General features: G+C 39.6%; 2 protein-coding genes across 4 annotated transcripts; one reads left to right on the plus strand and one right to left on the minus strand.

Annotated features, from left to right (window-relative positions):
* Nucleotides 1-38: 38 nt before the first annotated feature.
* On the minus strand, nt 39-6073 carry anxa3b (annexin A3b). Of its 2 annotated transcripts, none has more exons than XM_044174636.1 (14): nt 5850-6073; nt 5021-5060; nt 4862-4909; nt 4518-4605; nt 4216-4310; nt 3986-4099; nt 3573-3663; nt 3352-3431; nt 2887-2943; nt 2327-2420; nt 1487-1582; nt 1267-1325; nt 764-886; nt 39-534 (listed from the first exon to the last, which is right to left on the minus strand). In XM_044174636.1, exons 2-14 carry the CDS (start codon nt 5030-5032, stop codon nt 478-480), a joined length of 1014 nt encoding a protein of 337 aa, XP_044030571.1. In that variant the 5' UTR covers nt 5033-5060; nt 5850-6073; the 3' UTR covers nt 39-477. The 2 variants fall into 2 exon arrangements, with proteins under 2 accessions (XP_044030571.1, XP_044030572.1); XM_044174637.1 differs by lacking the exon at nt 5850-6073 and adding an exon at nt 5383-5743.
* Nucleotides 6074-7377: 1304 nt separating this feature from the next.
* On the plus strand, nt 7378-20029 carry si:ch211-282j22.3 (ER degradation-enhancing alpha-mannosidase-like protein 3). Of its 2 annotated transcripts, XM_044174623.1 has the most exons (21): nt 7378-7585; nt 8227-8399; nt 8534-8579; nt 9957-10057; nt 10975-11014; nt 11138-11250; nt 11491-11644; nt 11910-12044; nt 12286-12391; nt 12583-12680; nt 12859-12984; nt 13099-13182; nt 14952-15035; nt 15193-15317; nt 15486-15651; nt 15861-16018; nt 16117-16234; nt 17566-17736; nt 17992-18157; nt 18287-18478; nt 18938-20029. In XM_044174623.1, exons 2-21 carry the CDS (start codon nt 8305-8307, stop codon nt 19207-19209), a joined length of 2550 nt encoding a protein of 849 aa, XP_044030558.1. In that variant the 5' UTR covers nt 7378-7585; nt 8227-8304; the 3' UTR covers nt 19210-20029. The 2 variants fall into 2 exon arrangements, with proteins under 2 accessions (XP_044030558.1, XP_044030559.1); XM_044174624.1 differs by lacking the exons at nt 7378-7585; nt 8227-8399; nt 10975-11014 and having other exon boundaries at nt 8565-8579.
* Nucleotides 20030-21410: the final 1381 nt, after the last annotated feature.

The raw sequence follows: 21410 nt of genomic DNA on the forward strand, positions 1-21410 counted from the left end.
CATGTATCTCTGTGCTCACTGTACACACACACAAATAGTAGAATACAGTATTTTTATTTTCTTAAATGTGAAAGTATGACAGTTATTTTGTGTGTATATTGCCAACTTTTATGTGTTATACATTATACAGGAAGAAATGTGCAGTTAATAACAGCTAGCAGTCACATGGAATACAAACAATTTTATATATTCAAAGACATTCAACGCAAACTTCATATCCATGAATAACTGCTTCTTCTTTGTGTCTTTGTGTGTGAATCATCCAGTCTGCATGGCACTGTAGTTTAAAACATCAATGTCTGGTTGAACATTACTGGAATTCCACATTAAAAGGGCTTTCTAGATGTTTAGTTCCATGTATTAGTATGATGCTATTGGAAAGGTCAGCGACTGGATATTCACGCGGTTCCTCCCATCTGCTATGGGGTAAAGCTGCACTTCATACCACATGTTTCTCATCACAGGAGCTGGGAAGAGTTAGTCTTGGCCGCATAGACGCTTCAGGGCGTCACCATAACTGCCAGACACTTCAGACTACACAAACAAGAAGACAAAGAAAAGGGTGGAAAAAAAACATGAAATCATGTTTGTCGTTCAGGAACACGTCATTAAAACAAGTGTATTTTCTTATGTTAACAACCTAACAAAATTCTTGTCCAATGTCTCAAACAAGATACCAAGACATTTAAACTTTGTTGAACATTTATGTTTATGTAGAGTCTACTGAACGTATTAAATTTCATCTCTGGGCGTGTGTACTGACCTCTAACTGGGAGTAGAGGGAATTTCCAAACAGCTTCTTGTACTCGGCTCTGATTTCCAGCAAATCGATCTCCGAGCGACTGGTTATTATCCTGGTCAGAGTGGACTCTGTGGTCCCTGCACCCTGGACAAAGTAAAATTTGGGAAAGAAGGTAAGGCACAAATTAGGGTAAATCAAATAAAGAAAAAGCAGTCTCTTCTTCCTTAGCAGCTACTCATATCACATACATTATCCAGCAATAATGGCTACTTCTATGTCTGCAGTTTACATGTTTTTTTCTGCTTTAGAGCTTGTTTGCACATTTCAACCATTGGTGCGCATTTAGTCAAAGCAGCAGCAATAACAGTGGCTTAACATTCCTTTCCACACCACTGGTGACAAATACAATTGTATGATGTAGCTAAAAAGGACAGTGCAACCAAACAATATGTGGATTTTGTTTTGGGAGCCACTGATAGAACTATGGGCTTTTGGGTTTATTTTGGGGACATTGTACAGCTTACCTTCATGCTCTTGAAAAGGATCTCAGCGAAGTATGCAGGAACATTCTTCACACATTTAACTAGACAAAAAAAAAAAAGCTAATAAATTAATAAGTGCTTTATGTTAAATGCGTCATAGACGTGCAATGAAATGAAAATGAAGATGCAACACAATATGAATGGACTACTGTTCAATGTAAGGGGTCAGAAATACGCCGACAGTATGACACATTTTTCTCACCGACAGCCACAAGTAGCTCCTCCAGGTTTCCAGACATCTCGCTCTCAATGCTGTCCTGCAGAGTCTTCTTACTAATATTTTTGTACTCTACCAGAGCTGTCAAAACACAAGAGATTTGAATACAACTTTTTTTTCTCCTGTTGAAGCTGTAACAGATTTCTTTTATGAAGTTGTTTTTTTAGCAGCATGGCTCTAGGGACGGCAATGGTGGTCTGCCACATTTTTTCAATTGCCATGAAATTTTGTGCAGACGTTCATGTTCCCCAGAGGATGAATCCTACTGACTTTGGCGATCCCCTGACCTCTAGCGCCATCATCAAGTCAAATTATTAATTTGTCATCGCCATCACGAGGTTGACAATTTTGGCTTTTAGGGAAATATCTTAAGAACTATTGGATGGATTGCCATGAAATTTGGTACAGGTATCCATGATCCCCAGAGGATAAATCCTAATGACTTTGCTGATCCCTTTATGTTTCATCTAGCACCATCAAGTCAATTTTTTAATTTGTCCAATACTTTGGTTTATGACTATATATACCTGCAAAACTAATGACATTCCCATCAGCTTCAGCTGTGTGTTGTGTTTAGTGCTAATTAGCAAATGTTAGCATGCTAACACAATAAACTAAGATGGCGAACATGGTAAAAAAAAAAACCCTGCTTTGCATTAGCATGTGAGCATTGTCATTGTGAGCATGTTAGCATGCTGACGGTAGCATTTAGCTCAAAGCACCACTGTGCCAGAGTACAACCTCACAGAGCTGCTAGCATGGCTGTAGACTTGTGTTTGTATTACATTAGCATGTAAAGCAATAATATATAAGGGATGTACCCACTCTGTCGAAGCTGGGGAACACTCCTGTGGCACAGGATGTCAATAAACTTCCCCTCATCAGTTCCCCACTTCTTCTCCCCTGCTTCGTATAGGGCCTGGGTGGAATGATAGTGAATGTGAAAATACATACAGCTTTAGACTATATGTTTAAAAAAAGAATCAAAATCAACTTTTTTCATGGCTACATCCAGTGGCTGCAATACAAGGGACAATTTTCACGTTAAACATAGGAGAAGCAGGTTCTGACTTATTTCAGCACTGTTAACTGAGGTGAGTGGTGCCTTCAAGCAACATGAATGTCAAAATAATAATCGAAGTAGTTTGTTAACATTACACCTAAAGATCTGTAACTAAACTGCTCTGCAGTGTGTTTTTAATGCCACTGGCCTAATTTCTTTACATCCACAAAACATCAACCATCCTGTAGCCATATTAACCACATGAGCTTGGAGGCTGTACTATGTGCCATTGAAAAACACTTAACACTAAAATGTGCTTGAGAAACAGGCAGAAAAACGAGGGCTGACTACATGATGAACTATTCAATTGTAGTGAATATACCTTAGCATCTGCTTTAGCTTTGGCATTATCCACACTGGTGCTCTCGTCTCGCTTCCCCTGTGAGGATGGACAGAAGAACATAGTTTGTGATACGTAGAATAAATCCAATATATTTGGCATTTGCTCATTTAAGTGACAAGCCTTACTGAATGGCATTTTTAATATACTTGTCACAATTCAACGTCTAAGCTAAACATTGTTTGCAATTTGATAACAGAGATGACAAGCTTTGTGGAGAAAACAGGCCTCTAACTGAAGACGGATTGTATTATTGAGTTGATTTTGTTTTGTCTCACATAAGACAATATGATTTTTAGCAGTTTTTCTTGAGGTGTTGGTTGATTTCTTTTCATCTCATTTTTGAGATGGGGATGTTCAGAGTTGTCTGACTACAATAAATGTAATGCTTTAGGTCTGATTCTCATTTGTTGGGACACGTCACTTTTTAAATTTAATGTACAGTACCTCAGCCAAGATGAGCAGTGCTTTGCCATAATCTCCAGACACCTCCGACCGCAGATCATTTATCATCGGTCTTCCAGTTTCTTGAATGAAACAGCACAAAATAGATAATTTCACAATAATCTAGCCATATTACACCATGAACATTTGCCAACTGTTTCACAACAATCTGAGTCACTATCTAACCAGTGAAATTACAAATACTTTGTGGTGAAGATACAAACCTGCAAGGTATGCTTCAGACATGGCGATGAGCTGTCTGTTGGATCTCGAGGCAAAGATTTCTGTCAGCGTACTCTCTGTGGTCCCTGCACCCTGTATGTGATGAACAAAAAATATACACAGTGAATGATTTGGTAAAATTTCATGATTCCAAACAAATATGAAGCAAAACAAGTCTGTATAAACACATGAAACTTGTAGAACTGGTGACTTTGCTCCCTGTAAAATGTTTTTAATGTTGTTTCTTTGAACACTGACCAAGACACATTTTTGTCCACTTTATATAAAACAAAAACCTGACTGAAACACATATGAATGTCTGCAGGTATGTAGTCTTGGTGCATCAGCAGGCCAGTACAGATTCTGTTTTGAAGCAGGGTCATGTCATCTTGAAGTTCATTCGACACAGTCTCACCTTGATGGCTTTGATGACTTCATGACAGTCATAGACAGCAGGAGGCGTTGCCAAGGCTACTAACAAGTCCTCAAAGTCTCCGTGAGTGTCTCCCTTCAGGTCAGCGATTAATGTCTGATGGAGGAAGGTTGACAAACACAAATCTTACTCCACCGTCATGAAACTCATTTTGGTTTATGTCTTTGTCACAACACTCAGAATTAATATTTAAAGTAAGTCCATCTATATACCCTTCCTGTGGCTTTCTCGTAGGCCTTAGCAATAAGCTGACGCTGAGCGTTACTCCTTTGGGTCAACACCTCAATTAGTGTCTTTTCTGTCGTACCTATAAAGGAGAGGACAACACAAGACAGGCTTACCACTTACACTGCAGTTGGAGAGTTCATGGCTTTACAACCTTATATAACAGATATAAAACTCGTTCTGCTAACCGACAGGTGCCCAAATTTAGTAAAATATGATTAAAGTGCTTTGCATGTTTTCCTGTAAAATACAATGAAAATATATTGGTAATGGTGGCTCATTGACTTACCAATGCCCTCTATGGCCTTCCTTAATGCAGACACATCTTCTTCCACTTTGAAGTTTGCCGTGTCCTTCACAGTTCCTCTTGCACTGGACTGACACAGAAACAGACTCATACATAACAATGAAATATGATCAATCAGTGTTATTGTTGTAAATGTAAAACAATAACACATCTCCATGTACAGTATATACTGTTTCCTGTTCAATATTTTATATTCTGAGCATCCCTATTTGTCAATATCCATTCAAGCAAGAGCAACCCATGTAATAATATATCATCATTATCATCATCATCTTCATCATCTCCATAATACTGCACACTACAAGGTAAGAGTTTGTTCAACTTACTGTCACAGTCAGTGAGGAGGGGGAGTCTAAGAGCAGGTCCAAGTCATCCTACAATACAAGTCAACACATATGCTTAAATTATCACCTATATTTTCTCGTATTTTACGCCTAAAATAAATAAACCATATTATCGCTCACAGACAGCCTGCAACTACTCACCCAAACAGACATAGTTGCGGTTGTAGAGAAAAGTCTCAAACTAGGGAGAAGAAAAAGCATACAGTATCAGCATCTTGTCACTGTATAGTGATTTAAGTTATTACAGTGTGTAGCTGGTATTGTTTTCATCGTGTGTGTGTGTCATCATGGCAAAATGTGGTCCTGGAGGAACTACCACAGAAGTGGTTTTAAGCACTTCGCCAGGTGTTTATTATGTCCGTCCGTTTGTCTGTCTATAGACAGATTTTGTCGTGCAAGATGCGAAAAGTCACGAAACTCTACAGGTGTGTGGTTGAGATCAAAATGAAGGCCGAGTTTGAAGGTGGGTGTGGTCCGAGCCATGAGTACTCAGAGTAGCCTACTTATGCTCGTGGGTCGGAACGTCGACGTGTTGACGGGCGTCGCGGCTGGTGTGATCCCATCGCAAGATGGTCTCTAGTGTCTCCTGCTTCTGATTGGTTTTGCTCTCTGCACATTTCTCTTCAACTTCATCCTCCGACTTTCACTGCCAGCGCGTTTGGCATCCACTTCGGCTAACATAAACAAATCCACTGGCGTATTCTTCTAAATAACTTCGTATAAGTCCACAATAACTACCCTCTTTGGACAGTTAGAGGCTGAGTAAGCCAGCATAGTCGAGTGGACACGTATGTGAATAACCCAGCAGAACATGAACCTCTGTGCCAGCCGCTGCATTCTAAAATACTAATTTTCCCGATCAGTAAAACATAAAAAAAAAAAAAAAAAACGGGACACAGACAGACAATAAAGACGTGCGCATACATAAAGACTATGATCAAAAGTCAGACAATGGTATTTTTCGTCTCACCTTAGTGACAGGGCCGGACTGATGTCAGAGGAAGAATTTCACAGTGTTCCAAAAATCGCCACACCTTTCAGAGAAGTTGAGAAGGCAACGCCCATTATTAACTGGAGGAAGTTGAATCATGGAGACGTTTTTCATACACGCCTCCTCGTTTGTACACAGTGTCCGTACTGCCCTGTCAGATGTCTTATACAGACACATAAAGCAGGTGGGATTTATGCTATGTCTTCTCTGCAATTTGACTCCCTTGCGCAACAATCTGCCCACCTCACTAAAACCCAACACGCTCTGTAATAACCTACTGTGGGTCCAAAGTCCTGTTTGCTCTCAGGGCAAGGACCTGAGTCAGAGAGAAAGAGGAAGGAGATTAAGAAACAGGAAAAAATAGGCTATTTGTTTTCAATCGGCCTTATCTCTTCAATTCGATAGGCTTTATTGGCATGTGTTGCCAAAGCATTAGGCCTACGATTATGATGAAATTAACAAATATAATGTGATTAACAATATTAGTTAATAAAACAAAATAGACAACGAAATATAAATTAATTTCATCCCCAAAGTAACTTCATGTTCAAATCACAATTTTGTACACATTCTACAAATAGGCCTGTCCAGTCTAGTTCCTTTAGCAGAACTAAACCAGCCTTTAAATCCTAACTGTATTTTAGATGTCTAATAAGAAATTATAGACTATTGTGTAATTATGCAAAATAAGTAACAAATTAAGGGTTCATTTAGTCTGAGCAAAATTCATCGATAGCCCTACTTAACATCCTGAGGCTAAACTAAATGTCTACAGCATCCAGCAGCTCACCACAGCACCCTACATTGGAGACATTTAAGGGAACCATGGCAACAAGAGTGCGTCCACAACGAGACACCGACGTCCTCTTGAGGGCAGGCCGCATTCGCTGATGCACCAGAGTGAAAAATATTACCACTGGTCAAATGTATAAACAAATAAATGCATACAATCCAGGTGAGGTGTGAAAGTGATGTACTGAGAGGAGAGGGACAGCTGCGACATCTTGTGGAAAATTGTAGAGACTACAGAAGTGACCTCTTCTGGGCAAGGAACCTAGACTGTACAAAACAGGCAAAAAAAAAATATATATAGATAAGATATGAGGATTTATGGATGATGACACTGTGTAGATACTTTTTAGTGGGTATGGGCATATTTTCGGGTTCATTGTGTTCTTGTTGAAAATACAAAATATTATACATTGAGTGTAAACATTTAGTCAGCGGCCATTTGCATGGGTGAATTATATATATATATATACACACACATATATACATGTACTGTACACAAAACACATCTTCCTTGACTCCACCTACCTTGTGACGCGTTGTTTGGCTCTTTGAAATGTGGATATTTTACCCTAAGTACAGCCTGCCAGGGAACCTTCCCGGAAAACAGTCCGACGTCCGTTACATTGTTAAACTGCTACCCTAAGCATATACCTAATCTAAATGTTCTATAATCACAAATATAACCACTTGAAGCGTGGACTTGTAAATGGGGAGACTTCACGTTAGCCTACGTGGGAGTAAAGCTTGCCTGAAAGCTTGCCTGAAAGCTTAAACCCAGGGCATTCTAGCCAATTTGTACCAAAAAAAAAAAGGCCTGGCCGTTCTTTGACAGCTCGGTACTCGACGTCAGGCTACTGTATAGCCGTAATGACACTTGGCGACGTGTCATCGACCATTTCACTGTATGATAATCAGTTTACACGGCAAGTATTCCATTTGTTTAGTACAAGATGATGTTTAGACCTATCTTACTTTCTTTATTTAGCTATTAAGATATTTATCTTAGATTATCTAACTAGCCTGCATTGCTAACGGCGAACTAGCAACTTGTTAGCTGGCTAGCTACTGGGATCCTCCCAGCACTGTGATGGCTAGCAAGCGTTAGCTACACTGTCTCACTGAGCCATCAATTTGGTAACTACCTAAATATTTTCTTCATATTTCTTTATATTTCTTGGTTTAACAAGAAGTGAGCTGTTAGCCCTGTGTGGGCTTTCTCTAATTAGCCAGTGCTTCGTGGTCAGTCTTGTTTTAACAGTTATTGCTTATCGAGACTCAGCTGCAGCTAGCTGCCTCTATTGTTTACATGGATACGGTCAGCTGAAGTTCTCTGTGGGCATGTGGCGGTCGTAACAATACTGGATCAACTACAGAACAACCACAGTGGAAATGGAAATGGAGCTGGGAGGTAGCTAACGTTTATCGACGTTAGCCAAAACTCTACAGCCGACTCTCTACCAAAATGAGGATGATCGGGCTAAAGGAGGACAGCTGTGCCTGCTGGACTGTTTGATTTTGTGTGGGCGTTGGACAAAGGACAGGAGTTTGTTTGTCCATATTACAGCTTAACCTGAGGCAAGACTACAAGAGGAGAATAGGACATAAACTGTGCTGGGAACTGGCCTACACTTCCGGCACTGGGATGATGCTAAAGACCCTACTCATCACCAGTCTTCTTGGCTGGGCGAAATGTCACGAGAGCCAGAGCATGACACCAGAGGAGAAGACTGTTATCAGGTGAGGAATGCCTTGACAGACACTGTTTATATGTGTTTGTGAATTAGTCTCTGCAATATTGTGAAAGACATTACAGTGTTTATGCCATTTTCTCATTTGATTAATTGATACCACATTTTTCCTTTGTTTTGCAGGGACCAGATTGTTGAAATGTTTGATCACGCTTATGGCAGTTACATGGTAAGGTGTTTACTTTGATGTAATAATTGTAATTACCACTACACTTCTATTTACAGTACAAAGGGAAGTTGAGAAAAGCTGAAGAGGTCAAAATTATAGCAACACTTAATCAGGGTCATCCAGTTAAGAAAAGCTTGAGTCAATGGCCTCAGTGCAGTTGGATCTGATTTAGTGGAGTTGTGCAGAAAGCAAACATGCATGATTTTGTTGCAGCTGCAGTGTCAGCCTGGTGCAAAGGATGCCAACAGAACATTCTGTGATTCATGGTGGTCTTGATTGTATTGATTCGTCTTTTGTCAATGATGATAGAGATGTCTTCCAGGAGTCTTGATTTTCCTCACGTGAAGCAAGGATCATGGGTGGCTACATAAGATTTGACAATAACTAAGTAAAGTGTAGGTTTATTGTAGGATGCACAGACAAATGTTAGTAAGAAATTGATGATGGTCTTCAAGAGGGTGATTAGAAAAGCTGTGGAGATGCTGGGAAGAAGGGATGGGGCAGATGGTATTACTGGTGACAACAATCAGTTTTAGTTGAGGCGTTAATGAGTGTCGGAAGGACATGATACACACAGAGGAAAGACTCTCCCATTATCAATTATGGATGAAATCCTGTTGTTGGCTATGGGAGAAACCCTTAATATTAATATCTATCATTAGTAGCAAGATATAATTTATATTGTTTCTGCACATTTTTGTCCCCTGATTCTCTGTTGTGGTCCTCAGTATTGCCTGACCAATACTGGATTTGTTTAGGCCAATATCAATATTTGAGAGCTTAAAAATCTGTAAAACAATATATAGGCAGATAAATAAAATTAATAGATACATTTTTTTAAATAAACACATAATCTCTCAAATTTTGTTTTTCAAATAATTAATACAAAGATATGTACTGAGTGGGGCAATTAACAGTTGAAAAATATGCTCCCTGGTGCACAGACTATGCAACAGTAACACTCTTTCTAAACTACCTCAAACATATCGTTAGCATTTCTTTACTGTAATTTTTTTTGTTACTTATTTTTGACTGGCTGATTTCTCAGTTGGGCTCTAGTTCTCAGACCTCAGAGCCACAATTCATTCAAGCCATCTAATTGGAAACTGATTTAAATCTGGGATACCAAATTTAAATTGACCCTCAATCTCAGTCTGCGAATAACTGGCATTGGTAGCCAGTAAAATTTGGGGAAAATGAAGAAAAAAAAATGTTCCACCTGTGATCCAGCAGTTGTTTAAGACATTTAGCTTTTGGTTGCTAGTTTCTTTTTCCTCCTAAGGAATTTTCAACCCCCCAGCCGCCTTTCCTTAATGACACCTTTGCTGTACATTGTTAAATGAAGCTTGAAGACAGTTACTGTTGTTTGTGTTGCAGAAATATGCCTATCCAGCAGATGAGCTGATGCCTCTAAGCTGCAGGGGGAGAGTCCGTGGCCAGGAGCCCAATAGAGGGGACATAGATGACTCCTTGGGGAAGTAAGTTCATCATCAACAAACAAGCCATGTATTTGTAATTCATCAGTTGGTTTAGACCAAAGCCATATGTACCTTTTTAAAGTCTAAAAAGTACAGTAACTGGCTATGTCTCCTTTATAGCATCCCTTCATAGAGCTGTGCTATAGATGCTTTTTAAACTCCTACGTTGCTGATTGTAAAAATGTAACTACATGTTATCAAAATCTATATATTTGCTTGTGTCCAGTTTATTATATCTGACCTCACACTATCCCTTGCCTGCTTTCAAGATTCATTCTCCACTGTGAAAGATGGTTTTCTATTTTGTCATAAATAACTAAATTAAAGAATGAGACGGTGTAGTCCCTCATTCGTCCAGGAGTGTTCTATCTATCTATTCTCAATTGTGGTGAATGACTTACGGATGGGAGCTGAAACGTCTTGATTCTGAAAACAGTGTCCAGATGACTACGACTGAAACCTTTTCTACGATAAATTAAAGAATATTATGTCCAGAATAAATTTTTTTTATTCAAGCAAATATGTAAGGGAATGTGGATTTAACACAAAAGGTGATATGTAATGTCATCTCTTTTGAAAAAGTATTTTGCATTTTCAAAGAAGACGAGGACTCATTTCTTTTTATAATAGTATGCTGTTCCAAACAGATTTAATTAGACATGGAGTAGATGCCCTAGTTTTACAAGAATGCATTAATTAGATGCTAATATAAGTCAATGAAATTTATAAGAAGGACCGTATAATAAATCCATTTATGTACCACGCATGTTGCTTAATGTAATTTCACCCCTTTCCATTTGACATTTGACAGTCTGTGGTTCATTACAAATGAAACTGGATCAGTGGAAAAGTGGGACACCAGCTCCACTGCTGTGCCAGAGGCTCGCATCATAACATTTCTTCTGCCTTTTCTGTAGGTTTTCTCTCACACTGATAGACACCCTTGATACCCTGGTGGTGAGGACTTGCTTTTCCTCTGTTTACAAGCATAAAAGTAGTTTGATCTGCTTTTGTTTCTGAGTCTTTTCCCTGGTTTTTGACAGTAGATTTATTTGTTCCTGTCTGTGTGTGTGTGCGCAGGTGTTAAACAAGCTTGATGAGTTTGAGGACGCAGTGAGGAAAGCACTGAGGGATGTACGCCTGGACAATGATGTGGTGGTGTCTGTGTTTGAGACCAACATCAGAGTTTTAGGGTACAAAACATGTCTGTGATTTATTTATTTTTGTAATGTGTGTATGTATGTATGTATGTATGTATGTATATATATATATATGCTCTTTTTAATAGAATAGTCCTTATAACAATCACTACCATTACTAGACAGAAATTCCCTGCTGTATAAAGTATTTCAACCCATCCAGCCCAACCTTTCTGTTTAATTGTGTATTTTTAAAAGAAAACCTTTTTTCCTCCTTCATTTAATTCTCCCCAGAGGGCTTTTGGGAGCCCACGTGATGGCTGACCTGCTACGGCAGCGTGGGGAGAGGATGCAGTGGTATCGCGATGAGCTCCTACACATGGCCAAAGAGCTGGGCGATCGATTACTGCCTGCCTTTAACACCACAAGTGGCCTTCCCTACCCTAAGGTATCCCTTATTTTATTGTTAAATATCACAGGTCTTATTTGAGATGTATTATATGCCGATGGAGCAGACAATATACTGTCAGATCTCGTGGATATCGTGGATGGCCCTGAAATGTGACTCACTGCATTGATAGAGAAAAGTTCCTCCAGTCAGTGCACCACAGAGGAACTAATGAACAACATATAACTTATTTTAGTAAATAACTTAAGATAATTTGAGCTTAGTGAAGTGACAAGATACATTTTTCATTGTTTTGGTTTTCCAGGTGAATCTGCGGTATGGAGTCCTGAACCCACTTTCACGCACAGGCACTGAATCGGACACCTGCACAGCATGTGCTGGAACAATGATCCTGGAGTTTGCTGCCCTCAGCAGATTGTCAGGAGAGTCTGTGTTTGAGGTATTACCTCCCCCTGCCTCTCTAGAAATTAGGCTTTTTAATGTTTGTTTTGTTTTTTAACATGCCTTTAATTTGAAATTACTGAGATTTAAGAGTAGAACACAGAACATTATTAGTTTTGTTGGAAATTATAGCTGGCTATCACTGATGCCAGTTGTTGAAAGATGAACTCATATATGAATGATGTAATTATTTTTAACAGAAACATTTTAAGAATATAATACTTATTATTGTTTTACAGGAAAATGCCAGGAAGGCTCTGGATGTCCTCTGGGAGAGGAGACAGAGAGGAAGTGACTTGGTGGGGACTGTCATCAATATCCATAATGAAGAATGGGTCCGGAGGGGTGAGGCAATTTAAACACACACATGCATCGTGTAAAACCATCAAAATTGTGAAATAGGCAAGAGAACCACACATATTCTTACACAGATGGATAAAGAACATTGATAATTCAGAAATACACATACATATTCTACAGCTCTATACATGAACCATATTATAGTAGTTTGACTGTCTTCTCACTTCTGTTTGCAGACAGCGGAGTTGGCGCTGGTATTGACTCATACTATGAATATCTGATGAAGGCCTACATTCTTCTAGGAGACAATGTTTTTCTGGAGAGGTTCAACATTGTAAGTCCTCCATCACTGCATGCCCACACAGAAATCTATATCCAAGCATTTGACTCCTGCTGTATTGTACTCCCTGTTGCAACATAATTGGCCCACTTCTGGCCATTTTCATTTTCATAATGTGATTGCGGCTTAAAGACATTTGCTAATACATTTTTATGATGTTTGTCTGCAACAGCACTACAGTGCCATTATGAAGTACATCAGTCAGCCTCCCCTGCTGCTCAATGTACACATGCACAACCCCACTGTAAGCGTGCGCAGCTGGATGGACTCTCTCTTGGCATTCTTCCCTGGCTTACAGGTCAGGGTCTTAAGATTGCACTCGATTAATTACATTTACTACCATTAAAACATAGTAGGAGGCGTAGAAATTGTTGCACACATGTTTCTGGAGTGACATTTATTTCTCACACAGGTTTTGAGAGGAGATCTGAAACCAGCTATTGAGACTCATGAAATGCTTTACCAAGTCACCAAACAGCACAAGTTTCTTCCAGAGGTAATGAATCTCTGCTTTTTTGTTCTATTTAACAACATATAGTAGACATATATAGGCAAGATAATGTATTTATAACACTCAATAGGGGTGTGTAATATGGATACAATCTTATATCACAGTATCATGATAGGATTCTATATTGTGATATAGCAGATTTCTGGAAATCCAAACAAGAACTCTAAACAGTAATCAGATGGGGATGTCTGCTATAGCCTGATCCATTAAATATATTGAATTTAAAGGAAAAGTGTGTAGGATTTAGTGGCATCTAGTGGTGAAATTTCAGTTTGTAACCATTTGAATACCCCTCGGCTCACCCTCCCCTTCCAAGCGTGTAGGAGAAACTACGGTGGCAGCGAAAGGCCCTATCTAGAGCCAGTATTTAGTTTGTCCGTCCTGGGTTACTGTAAAAACATGGCAGTGCAACATGGTGACCTCTGTGGAAGGGGACCCGCTCCCTCTGTAGATATAAAGGGCTTATTCTAAGGTAATGAAAACACAACGATTCTTATTTTCAGGTGACTATACACTAATGAAAACATACTTATGAATATTATATTCCATTTCTGCCAATAGCTCCTCCTAAATGTTACACACTGTATCTTTAAATACATGACAAATGAAGGTACTTCATCATAATGATGCAAAAATCTTGAAAATCCAATATTGCCATGAAGTAGTCCTTCTCATTGCAGCATTTCCTGCGATAACCTAATAGAATCAGAAGTATATCTTCTATATACCTACCTATATACTCCATTCAGAGACCCCACAACAACATCCAAAGAACTGCAGGCCTCACTTGCCTCAGTTAAGGTCAGTGTTCATGACTCCACCATAAGAAAAAGACGAAAACCACTGCTAAGCAAAAAGAACATTAAGGCTCGTCTCATTTTTGCCAGAAAACATCTTGATGATCCCCAAGACTTTTGGGAAAATACTCTGTGGACTGATGAGACAAAAGTTGAACTTTTTGGAAGGTGTGTGTCCCATTACATCTGGCGTAAAAGTAACACCGCATTTCAGAAAAAGAACATCATACCAACAGTAAAATATGGTGGTGGTGGTGTGATGGTCTGGGGCTGTTTTGCTGCTTCAGGACCTGAAAGACTTGCTGTGATAAATGGAACCATGAATTCTGCTGTCTACCAAAAACTCCTGAAGGAGAATGTCCGGCCATCTGTTCGTGACCTCAAGCTGAAGCGAACTTTGGTTCTGCAGCAGGACAATGATCCAAAACACACCAGCAAGTCCACCTCTGAATGGCTGAAGAAGAACAAAATGAAGACTTTGGAGTGGCCTAGTCAAAGTCCTGACCTGAATCCTATTGAGATGCTGTGGCATGACCTTAAAAAGGCAGTTCATGCTTGAAAACCCTCCAATGTGGCTGAATTACAACAATTCTGCAAAGATGAGTGGGCCAAAATTCCTCCACAGCGCAGTAAAAGACTCATTGCAAGTTATTGCAAACGCTTGATTGCAGTTGTTGCTGCTAAGGGTGGCTCAACCAGTTATTAGGTTTAGGGGGCAATCACTATTTCACACAGGGCCATGTAGGTTTGGATTTTGTTTTCCCTTAATATTAACAACCTTCATTTAAAAACTGCATTTTGTGTTTACTTGTGTTATCTTTGACTAATGTTTAAATTTGGCCAATTTTCTTTGTCACATTCTTACTGAAATCTGTTCATTAATGTAAATAAAATGTTTTTTTAGAAGAAGCCAATGTCACTAACATCTTTTGCTGCCCTTGCTTTATCTCCATGCAGGCTTTCACTACAGAGTTTAGAGTTCATTGGGGCCAACACCTACTGAGACCAGAGTTTGCAGAAAGCACATACTACCTCTATAAGGTGAAAAACCAGACATAAACTATAATAAATAAGCTGTTATAAATCAGCTAATTAATGAAACTACTCCACTCTTGTGCTATACACACAAAGCATTTTTATAGCAAAATGAATGTTCCATGTAAGATGTGTGGTGGAGATTATATCTTGATCTTTGCAGGCCACTGGTGACCCCTACTACCTCAGAGTGGGACAGTCCATCGTGGAAAAGCTCAATGCCTATGCCAGGGTGCCTTGCGGGTTTGCTGCTGTGCAAGATGTCCGCACTGGGATGCATGAAGACAGGTATACAAATGCCATTATACACATGTTTACACTGACATGTTATTTACATTCCCCATGTGGATTAGTAACCTTAGATTTCTTTTGATGAAATAACTGCTGTAATGGAACCTCAAAATATATCTTGTGAATGTGTGATAACATCTTCTGTTTCTATGTATGTGTGTGTAGGATGGACTCATTCTTTCTGGCTGAGATGTTTAAATACCTGTACCTGCTGTTTTCGGAGAAGAGCGAGCTGCCCATCAATATTGACGACTACATCTTCACCACGGAGGCTCACCTTCTCCCTGTATCTCTCTCCACCACCAAGCCGCCCTGTCAAGGCAACATTACGGTGAGAGCTCTCACTTCATCACAAACACATGTACAAACATTATGTTGCCATTTTAAATTTTGAATGTCTGATTGATACAAACTGATATACGCTTTAAACACACACAACAAAGACATTTTAATGTAAATGACCCTTTTAATATGTGAATTGACATATGAGTGTAGGAGCTAAAAAGTGTTGTAAGTTTAACTGTTGGTCCTGTGCTTCAGGAGACTGTTACTGTTTCTCAAGAAGAAGATCTGTTCACACACTCCTGCCCCAGCATAGAGACGTTGTTCCCCAACAACCCTTCATTTGCCAAAACCATCCGAGACAGCTACAAGTACCTCACTGGGGTGGGACGAGCCTTCCACCCCTTACCTGTCAGGTGTGTCCAGTCGCAAGGGGCTTTTGATTTTGGAGTGAAAAAAACCTGTTAGCCATTATTACTTTGAGTTTTAACTCGGGTGTGTTTGTACTTTACAGGGAAATTGAACTACCGCTCCATGATAATGGCATGGAGCCAGTAGAGTTCTTGAAAAGCATGGGCATTTCTCTCACTCCACTGAATGAGGTCACGGCAGGAGACATCGGAAGTCAGAGGGTATTTTATTTACTTTGTACTCAGCATGTCTTGCTGCTTTTTAAATTTTTGGACCTCCAAAACTTTAGGGAAGTCAATGGTTTGCACTAGGCCCCAGCATTGTCGCAATGACCTCCTAAACAGAAAACATCCCTGAAGAATTGAGTCAGTGCAATAAACTAATTTCCTTTAAAACAGCAATTTTACATCTAAAGAAGATAAGTAATTAATTTTATTGCATTTTTAGCATTTTTGTGTTGCACTGGTGCAATGCAGGATGTTTCTCTTAAAAAGTGCATAGTAGCTAGTCTGGCAAATGAGCAATCATGGAGTTGCAGATATCCCAAAAGATCAATATATTAAAGTATAAGTATTGAAACAATATTGTGCCCCAATATACTGTATGTACTATACATATGTACTTGTTTGAAAGGCTTTTCTTGCTAGCTAAACCCTAACCCCTTAGAACCTACAGTGGTGGGTAAAATGGGGATATTTACCAACATTTTTTAGACATTTTCTTGATTTTTCTCTATGCTTAGCAGTAGTGACTGTACACTATTATGCTTTCCAAAATGGCTGAAAAGTGAATCCTAGCTGGTAAAACAAGGGGGAAAACAAAAATCACCAGGATGTTCTTCAGCAGGTTTCAATGGCACCATTTATTGCCTTCTTTGAGTTAAAAGTATGAAGAACTTGTTTTCAGTTCCTGATTTAAGACCTGATTTTGTCCATTTGGCTCCCATGATGCACTCAAACAACCTATTGAACCATGCATTTGTATGCTGTATGCATGCCTCAATGGAGCTGTCAAAACAGCCTGCTGCTATATAACCTGCTGTTAACCAATTATATCTTTCAAATTGTACAAATAACAGGGCTTTAAGCAGCATGGATTTAGAAAATTATAAGCCAAATAACAGAGCTTTTTTTAAACAGATTCCTTCATCATCTTATCAGCTATGCTACGCTCAGTTCTGTGTTTACTTAAGCAGTAAGTATGCCCCATTTGGTATCATGAGGTTCCCAACAGAGAAGGGAAAAGTGAAATGTGTCAATCATAGCAAATGGATTACCAGTTTCATTTTGCTTTTTTAAACGGTTTATAAGCATTGGATTAATAGCAATGTTAACGGGGTGGAAATTGGGTCAAGGTAATGAATGTACAGCTTTAAATGTAAAAAATGCCTGGAATGTAGGTTACTGTAATATACAGTATTACAATGTCCACAAATTCTCTGATAAACAAAGATACATACAACTTCCCTTTCTTAACTTAAACGTGACACTTAACATTATGGGAAAACAATGAGTTCAAATGGCCAATGATCGTTGTTTTAAATCATCATTAGGAGCATAAAGGAGTGTACCGAGTAAAACTTGTGGCAGAGGTAAGCCAGACACCGGAGGAGGAGGTGGTGCCTCATGTTGTTCAGCTCATATCCCCTCCATTTCTGGGTAGGACGGTCCTCACAGCGGGACCTGCCAAGTTTGGAATGGACCTCACCAAGCAGGAGCACGGGGTGAGCTTCTAATGTGACAATAATACGGTATACAGTATCAGCATTAAAGCTCCCAACAAGTCGTGTAGCTTTTATAAGAAGCATGCATTTAATGATAATAACACGACCAAAAATTTAAAATGTTACAACTACATTGTGATATTTCCCAAGCTATGGAAGTGTTACCTGTTTTGTTTTACCTGCACTTCTCCTTATCTCCATCCATTTAAGAAACACAGTAACTTTCAATAACACACCCAAACTTTTGTGCCGCAGGTGAAGGGCAGCATAGTGAAAGCCTCACCTTACACTGCATGTGGGCCAGTAGATAATACAGTGGAGCTTAAAGGCAATATCGCTCTGGCACTGCGTGGTGACTGCATGTTTGCTGTAAAGGCTCGTCGGCTGCAGGAGGCAGGAGCCATAGGAGTCATCTTTATAGGTGAGGATGATAACCAGAGGAGCTGAAACCACCTCAAAGATCAGTACGCAGAGGTTTGAATAACTGTCAAATACTGAAGGCTGAACCTTAAAGAAATTGTTCCAATTATTCCCTTATTCTTCTTCTCAGACCACCGTGAGGGAAGTAATAGTGAGGAAACTCCCCTCTTCCAGATGGTTGGAGATGGCGACTCCACTGAAGACATCACCCTGCCTTTGGTCTTCCTGTTCAGCCGTGAGGGTGCCGTGCTCACAGCTGGTCTGGAGGAACATCACAATGTGGATGTGCTGCTGCTGCCCAAGGAGAGGCAGCTGGGACACGGTGAGGACCGGGAAGAGAAAGACTAAAGGATAAGGCTGGCGATAGTCTATGTTTATGTGATTGTCAACAAATCCCATGAAAAGACCAAAACCAATATGCGTTGGGCTGTCTTTCAATACTTTACAACTTCCTCAGCCTGTCTAAGCCCATTTGTTCCTACTGAAGATATAAATCTTTTAAAAAAAAAAATTTCCAAAAAGCTAAGTAATTCCCTAAAACAGCTGGTCACTGTAGATTTAAACAGGAATGTGTGAGTATAAGTAAGTATTTGATGACATTCACTTGGGCAAACGATCCATGTCACTACTGGATTTCAGCATTCAAACTTGTACTGATGATTCAGAAGGCGAACTGCAATTACATCAAACGTCAAATCTTAGTTACTCTCTCTGATCAAATCTTAACTCTCTGTTCTCGTTCTAATTCTGCATATCATTGGCTCTCCTCCTCATCATCCAGAAGAAAAACCTGTCGGCATGAACATCAAACTCCGCCTGGCAGAGGAGGGGGAGCTGGAGAAAGGAGCAGCCAGAGGGTCCACCTTGGAGTTTGTCTTGGAGAAAGAAGATGTGCTTCTTAAGGAAGAGGAGGAAGAGCTCAAAGGACGACTACAACAATCGCGGCAGCAGCGGTTCTGCACGAAGACAGCAGAGAATGACCGAACTGAACCATGTTCAGCAGATTCATCTCAAACCTCAAACTCTGACAGTGGACCAGACGCAAACCCTTGACCACTGCTGAGCCCGAAGCAGCCAAGTTTCCTATCGCTGATCCCTCGTCAGTTTCTGAATGGCATGTGCCTCAGAGCCTCTCACTGCCCTACATGGAGGCCTAACTGACCCAGCCTGCATGTTTACAACAGATGGAGGAGAGCCAAGCAGTGTGATGGCCACACTCCCATCCTGTCTTGACTTAGAAACCTAAAGATGGTTCTATATTTATTATACAGAGTCAAAGTGGAGCTTTTATTCTGTGCAGTGCTGGTCTCTCTGAATTGAGGGATCTCATGAGACTAAACTAGGTAGATAAGGGCTGAAAGCTGTAGGTTAAGATTTCTGGGCTGGTGCTGCCTACACCTAACCTGTAGTGTTGCTATTGTAGGCACATACAAGGTGTTTGTGCTGATCATGATGTAGACCATTGACTAGAGTTTAAAATTACCTCACCTTAGAGGAAATAATATTGAAATATTGATAAGGCAAAAACTTACTCAGCTAGGATTTTATGCAATGCAGTTTGTTTTTAATGTAAATTGCCTCTTTTCCCTTCAACAACTACTTAAATATTCAGCAATGGTGAATGGGATATTACCTGGCCAGTAGGTGGAGTTAGCAACCATAACTTCTCAGTAGTATAACGTTAGCAGATGAAGGAGATGAACTGGGGCCAATTTGGAAAGGGTATTTTATTTTGTACTAGTAAGTAACTTCAGGGAATTTCAAGAGTGAATGCAGTTTGTGAGGTTGACCCATTTGATGAAATGTTTGTGTGTGTGTGTGTGTGTGTGTGTGTGTGTGTGTGTGTGTGTGTGTGTGTGTGTAATAACTATATTACCCAAGAAAGCATCTCAGCTAAAATAATTGATATCAGATGAAACCCTCCTGTTTTCACAAAGTCATCATGCAAGGAATTAAGAATAAAAAGTAGGCTGTAGGCTCGACCACCGTGAATCTTTAGAAATTACGTTTGGATTTTTCAGGTTGTATGCTACTTTTTTCCAACCTATAAATAACTGTGTAATCTCTGTTCATTTGAAATGAATCGATGTAATTTTGAAAACATTGCAAAAAATGGCCAAAGCTGTATTTCTTGCAACTGAAGTCTACATGTAACTCTGGTTAGTTCCAGATGCAGCATCACAGGTTGGTCTGCAGTGCCAGACTGATATGCACTTTGAAACACGGGTATGATCGTCGATTCAAACAGAAATGACAATTCAGCCTGTCTTTGCATTTGTTTGTGTGTGTCGCTTTAAGTAATTTTGAATTGCAGTCATTTATCGTCCCATTTACATTGTGTAATGATGCAATTTTATAGCCACAAGAAAAACTACAGGTTTTAAAAACAGAAGAAAAATTGTAGTATTTAGTGACATCCCTTAAGGTTGCTGGAGCACAGCAAGGTTTTTGTTTCATCTAAAATGGTAACAGTCAAACAGGAAAGGCCAATTGAATACTGTACAAATACTCAACAAATTTTCTGGAAGCATTTTGGATCCAGATTTGTTGTCTCTCTTGTCAAGACCTAAATGTACCCGCTGTTAGTGTCTCTCACTTTCTACACCAATTTAACCATATTCTTGGCATTCTTATGTGTCATAACTTTATGCAACAATTCAGAGAGATGCATAACTCTTTAATCAGTTTGTTCATATTCGCTTCTTTCATTCTCACTAATAACTTGTTGCATGATTTTTGTCTTTTGTGGTACATGAAGTATAGTAAGTATGATGCTGCTGAATTAATTTCAAGTCTTAATCCATCGTGACTTTTTTGTTTTGTTTAGCCTGTATGAGGCTTTGCCAACCGGTATACCTCAGGATTGTGTATGTTACTGTACACACAGAGAACAAGACCATGGACAAGAAGAAGGGGATACTTTTTAATTATTTTTCATGCTATTTAATTTTGTTTTCAGCTGTTTTCTAAGGTTTCTGTTGATCAGTGGCTGAAAGTCAAAAAGTGCCAAAAGAGATGCTATTTCTGTTTCACATCTTCTCTGTATTTAGTTTTTGACTGTGAGCTGAGGCAGTCTCGTCAATAAATTGAACCCCCCCCCCCCACCCCACCCCCCCACCCCACATTACAGATTTACATTACTCTGCATTTTCTGCATCAGTGGCTTCTTCTGAACCATTTTATGTCACTTGAGTCTATCATGTCATATTTTAAAGTAACAGATTTGGTTTCTGGGTGTGGTTTGGACTTTACTA

Source organism: Siniperca chuatsi, linkage group LG18 (genome assembly GCF_020085105.1).
Source record: "Siniperca chuatsi isolate FFG_IHB_CAS linkage group LG18, ASM2008510v1, whole genome shotgun sequence".
Classification (NCBI taxonomy): domain Eukaryota; kingdom Metazoa; phylum Chordata; class Actinopteri; order Centrarchiformes; family Sinipercidae; genus Siniperca; species Siniperca chuatsi.

What these genes read in the sequence shown, in the direction of transcription:
- anxa3b (XM_044174636.1), bottom strand. An exon ending in GGAGCTACTTGTGGCTGTCG is followed by an intron (nt 1,326 to 1,486) that starts GTGAGAAAAATG and finishes TTTTTTGTCTAG; the next exon opens with TTAAATGTGTGAAGAATGTT. An exon ending in CCCTCTACTCCCAGTTAGAG is followed by an intron (nt 535 to 763) that starts GTCAGTACACAC and finishes TTGTTTGTGTAG; the next exon opens with TCTGAAGTGTCTGGCAGTTA.
- si:ch211-282j22.3 (XM_044174623.1), top strand. Translation starts at nt 8,305, where the DNA reads ATGATGCTAAAGACCCTACTCATCACCAGTCTTCTTGGCTGGGCGAAA. An exon ending in GAGGAGAAGACTGTTATCAG is followed by an intron (nt 8,400 to 8,533) that starts GTGAGGAATGCC and finishes TTTGTTTTGCAG; the next exon opens with GGACCAGATTGTTGAAATGT. An exon ending in AGCACAAGTTTCTTCCAGAG is followed by an intron (nt 13,183 to 14,951) that starts GTAATGAATCTC and finishes ATCTCCATGCAG; the next exon opens with GCTTTCACTACAGAGTTTAG.